The following is a 9,113-nucleotide window of genomic DNA, read 5'->3' as shown; positions in this document are numbered from 1 at the left end:
CCCATCAGAAGTTGCATCATCCAGGCTGATGGAGAAAAATGCTGTCAAAGAAAAGGAGATGCACAAAGCTTCTTCTCTTCTTGGCTTTGTGACATTTTTTTTCTCTCCCCTCCGTAGCCTCAGAGATCGTATTTATTTGAAGTATGTGGTAGTTAATAGTGAAGTCAGCAAATGGCCCTTCTCTCATTGAGACTGTTTCATTGCGAAAGGAAATGCTCACAGTTTGAAGAAAAAGAGCATTTTCCTTCCCTCCCCCCCACCCACAGTCTCATATTATATAAAACCATGGTACTGCTGTTAGTTGAGACCAGAAAGAATTCCCCTGTTGTCCTGTAGTAGCCAACCACTACAAGCTGTGAGCGTCCGAATGTTAGTATTAAAACTTTTAACCCTTGCCATCTTAAATGAGCAAGTAATACTCTGTATATTTTTTGTAAGTATAGAAAATTATGGGAATTCTTTTGAGAATAAGTCTATAGACCGCTGCGCCAGTCAGTCTCTTCAGAAAAAACTGACAAAAATGCTCCTGTCTGCAACAGAGATTCCTGGCATTTGTCACAGTTTGAGCCACAAAGATGTCAAATATTTGCCAACAGTTTCCTCAGATGGTTTGGAAAGCTACATCCTTTACATTGCAGACTTGTTTGTTTGCGGTATATTTTAGCATATGAAATATGTTCATTGGGAGTCTGAAACTGACTACAGACTCCCAGATATTAGAAGATTAAAAATAATTTAGTTCTTAGCTGTTTCTCTTAGACCGCTCATATCGATATAATAAAGAACATCTGTAAGCCTTAGTGGTACAAATGGAGTTTTATGTTGAATAATCATAGCTTAATGTGTCATGTTTTAAACCTGTGTTTTCTTTTGGAGCAGAAAGAAGAACTTTCCAATGGGATGTCTGAATATTTTACTGAATCGGCTGAGAACAAAAAGCTTAAGCTTAGTCTGACTCAACAGATAAAGCAAGACATCTTAAAAGAAACGTATGTCACTCTTGTTTCTGAGATGTTAAATTTATAATCTGACAAAATATGAGTAAATAGGATCCAATGTATGTAATGAAATGTCAAATAATATAAACTTTTATACAAAAGATTATTTTTGATTGTTGAGACACTGATACTGGACTGTGGATAAGCACATAAAATGCCCTGTGTTATTTTGTAGGTCATGAAAAAGGCTATTGCAACCCACATAAGCTATCTCACATAGCAGTAGGCAGAATCAAAACAGGTTTTTTTTTTCTTGAATGAAGCTCTGAGCCAAAATAAATACATGTGATGTTTGAATCTGGTTTAAAAAAAAAAAAAAAAAAAAAGGACTTTGCAAACACTTTTTTTTTTTTTTTTTTTTTTCCATTTTGAGAGTCTACAGTGTACCACAGTATTAGTCAGGATCTTTGGCTACAACTAAAGAGTGCCCTGTACAGCTATATAGCGAGGTGGATAAGGAAGGTTAGTTGATCAGCTGAACATTTCAGTGGTCCTGTGCTGTACCACTATGCTGTTCTTACTTGCGTGAGCTGCCAGTTTCCAAAATGTTTATTGTGGGATTAGGGGATTGATGTGAACCCTTGCAACATTTGTTTTAACCCATGTTGTCTCATCTGTGCTGTCTTCAGAAGTGAATTTAGATTTGGAGCTACTATTCCAGCTCCTGGAAGGTCCCCCTTATCTGAAGTTAGATTAGTGCTGACTTGCGAACTGATGGCATCAGCAGAGTTGCAGAAAGCCGTTTCAGCATGGGAGGAGCTATGCTATGGTCTTCAGACTTTAAATCTTATGTAGGCAGCTTCCATACTTGTATACAAAGTTCATCTTACAGCCTATGCAAAGTTTAGATTTGTAAGTAATATACACTGCTGAAGAGTATTTATGTACTAACACTCCATCATGACTCTTGTGATTTCATTTTCCTCTATAATTCCTTTTAGAATATCATCTATTTGCATTACCTAAGTCCTTCCCAGATGAGCAGGCTTGATATTAGATGAGTAGTGGTTAACTTTAAAGTAATGCTTTGAAATGTCCTGGGAAAAATTCCAGAGGAACATTCTAAACTAGAGATCAGAAACTTTTGTATGCAGACACACACACTGCATCTTCCTGCCTGCCCCCCCTCTATTCTCTAGATATGCATAATGTATATGAATATATAGGAATGGTTTGAAATCATTTAGACACTTACGAAATGCTATTTTATCTAGCTAATTTGGGAAGGAATTCAGTGTACTTATGCAGTGTTGACCTTTAACATCTGTAATGAATCCAGTTCTGCCTCTTGGAATAGAATGTGAACTCCTTCATGGCTTAGTCATTAATAAATAGGGTTCCCCTAGTGCAGTGGAAAATCAGATGGATAACACTTGGTATTATCCACACTAGACAAACATTACTGCTTGTCGGGTGACATACTTTTTTTTTTTCCCACATTCAGAAAGAGGGTTGCCCTACTGGTCTTTGAGAGTTTGCAAAAAGGGCTGATTGAGGCAGTAAAGATTCCTTTTTATTAAAAGCAAAATTCTTTTTTATTGCAGTGTGGAAGGGACAAAAACAAGGAAAAGTAGTGTGAGCAAACCTCGAACCAGCAAGGACTCACAGAAAGGGAACAGAAAGAATGACTGTCAGACTTCTCCCAAACCTCTATCTGAATTAAAATGTAGGACTATAGGAGAACTAAAGGATTGCATAAATACATCTGAGAGCAACTTAGAGCTTCCTGTTTTAGAGCTGGAAAATGGTGTTAATCAGAGACAGCCAGATGATGCTAGCAGCCAGCAAAAACCTCACTCTGCGGAGCAGTTAAAGATGAGACTTCTGAGCAAGAACCCTCCCTGCAGCTATGAGTCGACACTGCTAGATCCAAAACAGAGTCAAAAAGTGACTGAAACACAGGCTCAACAAAAGAGTTGTGGTTCAGAAGAAAAGTTAGACCATTCCAAAAAAGTATTTTCTGAAGAGGATCCTTTAATTCCTGGCAGTACAGAAATGAGCAAGTGCAGTGATGATTGTTCAGGTACATTCTTGGAGGAGAAGACCCCATTTGATTCAAGATTGTTTTCTAAACAAGACTCGACAAAGAGGACATCTGATGAAGAGTCACTTACTTTGGGAGAAAAACTTTCCAGACCTCTTTTTGTGGAGAACAATATAGTGCAGACAAACAAAGATGAGCCAGACACAACAACTGAAGAATTATCTCTGACGCCTTCATTATCTCATTTTAAACTGCTGTCTATGCCTCCAGCGAAGCTTATCCAAAAAAGAAAAACAGAGGTTGAAGATGGTCTCAGAAAGTTAAAACTCCGAAGGCTTAAGAAGTCATGATAGCATCTTAAATATTACCTTGATGGTATGGATCAACAACCAAATTGGTATTCAGAAAGCATATATAAAAAGTAGGAAGACATTCAAAATCATGAAAAACAGTAAAAATGCAAAAAGTCTAAATTAGATGAACTTTTAAAGCAAATTTAGTAATTAAACAGCTCTGTGATTTGGAACTGTAATTAAGATAATTCTGTGAAGTTTTGGTATTAAGACATGTACATGTTTTATAAAACGTAATATTTATAGAAAGAAATCTCTTATAATATTTACTAAGCAAAATTTCTGATGGATGTATATTTTGGTACTATAAAAAACTTGGTATCAGCTGGTGACAGCAAAAGTTAAAACCACTTCCATGAGCCATTAACAACTATAGTTGCCAGTTTTTGCTTGTTTCTGAACAGTTGTTTGTATTAGCTGAAATTAATTGTTTCTGTTTCTGTGTTAGAAAGTTCGTGGTTTATTCATATGATCTTTACAACAGTAAAGCAAATTCAGGTTATATCAGATAAACTTTAACCAACATTTAATACTGCTGGTAAGTTAAGCCTTATATTTTCAATGGGGTTTCAAAATGATTGTAGTTTGTGCTATGCAGTTTTGTTATGAATATGTATTTCTAACATGAGCTGTGGATACAAGTGATCATGTATTCTCTGTTTGGAAAAATTCAGATAGGTTTTATATTTGTAACCACCTGCGTATGCCAACATTGCTATTGGGAAAAAATCATACATAAACATGCATAAACCCATTCAGGCATGCATGTTTCAAAATCAAGGCCTGTTTGTGTGCAGGACAACATACTGTAATATCTGTTTTTTTCAGGTGTTAGTGATACCTGAGTTATTTGTTATTTTAAAATGGAGTTAATTTTTTAATTGTACAGCACTTTTTAATACTGCATTTGTAAGTTGTATGCTAATGTGCTAAGGAAATGTAACTTCTTACTTCACATTTATCTTTTTAAAGAGGTAAAATAAAATTACAAGCAATTTCCTTTTGATCATTCTCTCAAAATCAATGTGAGCACAGAAATTTTGTGTGAAGCAAGTTTTGTAAAGTCTTACTGACATACAGTCACTGCTGTGGATATCCTTACTTAGTTTAGTAAGAAGGTTCACATAAGCATTAGAGTTAGTAGTAAGTTTAGTGCAGGTCCTTATGAGAGTTAGTAACTCAGCAGTTGACAGCAAAGCACTGTTGATTGAACAGCGTCTTTGCTGCTATAAATAACTTCAGCTTTTCCTATAGATGAAGAAAATTCTGCATGCCCACTACAAGACACTTTTTCTTTTTTTCTTTCAGTCTGTTTGCATGGTGTTTCTGACAGTGTTTTGCAATAAGGTTGCTAATGCTTTACCAATCGTCAGGCCTGCAAAAAGGTCTTTCCTGGTAACAAGCAAAACCAAAGCTGCAAATGAACATGGATTTGGAAGAAGAATAGCCTAAGGTATGCTTACTGTTGTCTTCTGTATGGGCTAAAGATGCTATGTTATACATCAGGGAAGGAGAAAGGGCACTTTTTTGATATACTCGAAAGAGGTACAAGGATATATTTATCAGAAAAATAAGAGTAATTAAAATAGAATCTTCTTGAGAGTTTACATTAAAGTCTTAGCATGTATTTTCTGGAGAGATTGTTTAAATGCTTACAGTATATAAATTGATAAAAACTGATACAAGCATATATTCTAGGCTACGGCTGTAAATTTCCATTTTTTCTACTTCGTTTTTCCTTGAATCCTTGTGAGTTTTCTATTACGTTTTCAGTTGTAACACAGATACCTACAGGAGAGGTTCAGATAGTTACACTATGACAGACATATGTTGAGTTTAGAAAATCATTTCAGTTTCTTCTTTTCATTTTTTTCTGGATAGAGAAAAGATCTTATGATTGCTTTTCGAAAGTGGCAAACACAATGATTGCATCTGTGAAAACTGTGGACAGACCTGAGCAAGTAGAGTCCAAACTACTACAACTTACAGTTTTGAACTCTGAAGCTTCCCTTTCTCTTGTCCCTCTCCTCTCCAAATCAAATTAATTCAGGTATTAGAAATATAACTCTGACCACAGATAGTATGTATCATCACATAGTATTATTGTTATACATAGTTTAACCATAAGGTTGCAATTTAGTTTTAATCTTAACTAAATTACATATGCAGGTATGCATCTTTTAAAATAAATGTCATCATACATGTATAGGGGGCTTGGATAGATTATTTTTATTTAGCTGGGAACACTTGATTCTGCCTTTAGGATCTTTTGCCATGTTACAGTGCCATTTTCCATCACTTTACTGATAACATAGGAACATCCTCCGTTTAAAACAGCAATCTTGTGACAAGTAACAATAAGGATTGTGCGGCTAGATTGTATGAAAGTGTTAGAGGTCCAAATATTCAGAAGGATTGCAACAGGACTTTTGAAAAAGTGCGTAGTTGCCCGACTCCTATTGTAATTAGTGGGTTGTTAGCCTCCCAGACTGTTTTGAAAGACCCACTTTGTGTGCTAGCTACATATTTAGAGTCTTATTACTTTGAAAAATTTTCTCCTGGATCCTCTTAGAAATGCAGTTATTCAGGGAAAAGCTTTGAATTCATGATCATGTTTGGATTTTAGCTGGTGCTGCTGCCCAAAATTGTTCTTTCTCTGTACAGCAGGACTATTATAAAAGTTTTCCTTTTGCAAACTTAAATGATGTTTTATGTGGTTCTGACATCCAGACTGTATTGTTACCATATATTTCTGTTATCTTTGTACTTTATCCCTAAGGTTTTCTCTTCAGTCTTTGGGTTTTTCTTTATCTACAGTCCACCTACATCCAGATCACTGACAGGTGTGTGTGGTCTGAGGTGCTCTTGATTCACAAATGTAATTTCTCAAATCAAGTTTAGGGATAGAAAAAAATAATTACTGGAAACCAAGCCTGAGGAATGTAAAACTAGTATTTTGCAATTCTCGGCCTTGGCTTTCTATTACAAATTTGCTTCAGAGCAGCATTAGCATATCTTTCTGCTAAAAATGATAAATATTTAAGGCGCTATTCTGTTCTGAAATTGGCATTGAAGCACAGAAATAATGTCTTTATTTCATTTTTTTCCTGTTTGGTCTGGTTCAGTTTGTTTTTTTCATTTTCAGAGCTTCTTCAAGCTTCTCTGACATATGTCAAGATTATGAGGAGCTGGCTGGCTGAAGCCCAAAATGTAGAGTTCACACTGAAAAATATAGATTTGTCCTTAAAAAGAAATAACTGTCTCGTTCAAGCAAGTCCCCTCCCCCACCCTTTTTTTTTTTTTTAATAAATCAGCTGGTTAATTTGGTCTGTGCTGTTTGCTGATAATAAAACAATCCTTTCCTAGGCAAACATTTTCTACATGCAGACTAGCATTTTCATTATCCTTTATATCCAAGTAGTTAAAAATATTTGTTTAGTGAACTTTTGTGTTTAAACACACATCAAAAGCCAGACCAGACTTTTACATATTTATTTATTAAAAGGAAGCAGCTGATGTAAAATCTCCCGTGGCCGGTGTTGATCTGTTAGAAAGTTTAACTGTCACAAGATTTATTCTGAGTAGTAAACATTGTGCTAGCTCTGATGCTATCTGTCAAGTTGTAGTTCTGCATAACAGGGTCTAGACCATGTGTTATTACCATTGTATAGCCACATTTCAGTGTTACACTTCTCTTAGAAAAAATTTCAAGAATGTCTGTTTTTAACAAAAAGGAAAATCTTAAGAACCAGGACTTCTCATTGCTACAGAAACTTTTGTCCAAGCAAGGTGTTAGGAAATCTTCCTAAGAAGTTCATTTAATCAAAGTAAACTTCCTTTTAACAGCTCTGCATGTGGGTCACATGGATTGAGTTTCAGTTGACATTTTAATATCATCATCTTGTTGGCTTTTGAGTGGAAAATGATAGATTCTGTTTTAAGTGAAAAGATGGAAGAAATAATTTTTTGTTTGCATTGATAAATAGGCAATTGAAATAATAATATTAAAAATGTAATTAGAATATACCAGATTGTTTGTGTTATGAATAGGTATCTCCTTACCTATATCAGTATCTAACAAAATGTTTCATATTGTATTAAAACACTAATGCAGGCTCGAGCAAACAGAGTTAATAGCATGAAGTGTCTTTGAGCCAGCAGTGGGAAGTGTGGGTTGGCCTCAGAAATTAGCTCTAATAAAAGACACTCCTCACTACTTTGCTTTCTGCTTTTTTGCTTCTCTAAGAAGCATTAACTAGCATCAAAAAACCTATGTGAACAAGAACATGTGGCATGGGGGAATAGCTGCACATCTAGCCTTTCATCAAAGGGCTCTACAAACAGCGGAACCTAGGAGGAATATGAATATGCTTATTTTGACAATTGGGATAGCAGTGAGGGTAAGCAACTTCTTCAGGGTAATGCAAACTGGTTAAGGAACTTATACTGCAAATTCTTTCATCAGCTCATTTGAGTATTTCTGAACACAGTTCTCCCTTCTGTTCACTTTTTTTTCTCTCCTCCACCAGACAATTCAAATGGAACCTAACAGGGGTGTATGGCAATCAGGTGACATTTTTACCCTGAACCCATCTTTTTTGTTTGCTAATGGCTTATACTGGAAAATGATAAAAGAGTTGTGAAAATGATTTAATGCCACAGGGCATTTGAGCTATAACCTGAAAATGGTCCGGGGAATTAACCCCCAGTATCCTATCTCCGTCACTGCCCGTTTCAATTATTTCAGAGTTGGAAATTGTTTCCTGAGAGACCCGATAGTACATTTTCTGTGAATGAGAATTTCACTAATTTGCTAACCTGTTGTCAAAGTTACATCCTTTACTGTAGCTGAGATCCCTCAAGTAATACTTCACTGTTGGGAATTGTTAATCTAGCTTCGTAACTGCTGCTTTTGCTGTCGGAATAATTGTCTTTTTGATTTATGCATCAACTCTTTAAAGAAAAGTGCGTTGAGTTACAATTCTAGAGATGGGCATGCTCCATTTTAATATTAAAATGATCTCATAGTGCTAGAATAAAAAGAACAGATTTATTTCTCCACCTTGTTGAGAAACTGGTTGAATCAATTTGCACATTGCAGAGAAAGCGCTCACTGGAAGAGCTGGGTTGGGTATCTGGTCTCACGCCCTATCTCATAGCACATCACTCTGCTGCTGCCCAGGTGAACCTGGGTAAACCATCAGCTGAACCTCCATCCAGTGGCCAAAAGACATTTCAGAACCTTCGCGGTTTTTTCTCCTTCACCCCAAAAAATTAGAATTAGTAATTTTGCTATTTTACTATTTTTTTCTTTGTTGGGAATGATAGCTAAAGTTTTATGAAGATCTGTATGCACTAGTAAACAATAGCTGTGAAGACCTTTAGTGTCAGTATTGCAAAAGAGGAAGTTGAAAAATTCTTAAATATCAAGCATATGTTAGAATGCTGCTTTTTAGTTTTGGAAGGGGCAGGGGAGCTTATGCAATCACTTCCATCTGAGGAGGAGAAAGGCTGAATTTGGCACTTCCTTTATCAGAACTTCTCATCTTCTTTGCATACACTAATAAAAAACATTAAGCTGCTGCCTTGTGACTTGTTCCAGTGGGACTCTAAAAATGGCAAAAATAGTGATCTAGGCCTCTGGATAGAGGAGGAGGGAAGATTGGCTTAGTGTAATGGCTGAAGCAGCTGCACTGGGGGGTGGCAGATAAGCAGCTGACTCATGTGATTGTCAAGGAGCAACAGCAAGCACAACTTTATAAATGCTCTAGTTTGGCA

General features: G+C 36.1%; 1 protein-coding gene across 12 annotated transcripts in view; it reads left to right on the top strand.

Annotated features, from left to right (window-relative positions):
* Positions 1–4,341, top strand: part of SLX4IP (SLX4 interacting protein) — an 82,386-nt gene extending 78,045 nt beyond the window's left edge. For all 12 annotated transcript variants that reach the window (XM_026094617.2, XM_026094618.2, XM_064509992.1 and 9 more), the window contains 2 exons: positions 880–989; positions 2,543–4,341. In XM_026094617.2, the coding sequence (XP_025950402.2) occupies positions 880–989; positions 2,543–3,332 (900 nt within the window). In that variant the 3' untranslated portion in view covers positions 3,333–4,341. The remainder of the gene's footprint in view (positions 1–879; positions 990–2,542) is intronic.
* Positions 4,342–9,113: the final 4,772 nt, after the last annotated feature.

The sequence above is a fragment of the Dromaius novaehollandiae genome, chromosome 3 (genome assembly GCF_036370855.1).
Source record: "Dromaius novaehollandiae isolate bDroNov1 chromosome 3, bDroNov1.hap1, whole genome shotgun sequence".
Lineage (NCBI taxonomy): Eukaryota > Metazoa > Chordata > Aves > Casuariiformes > Dromaiidae > Dromaius > Dromaius novaehollandiae.
Note: the sequence above shows the minus strand (reverse complement) of the source record. Positions and strands in the feature narration are given on the sequence as shown.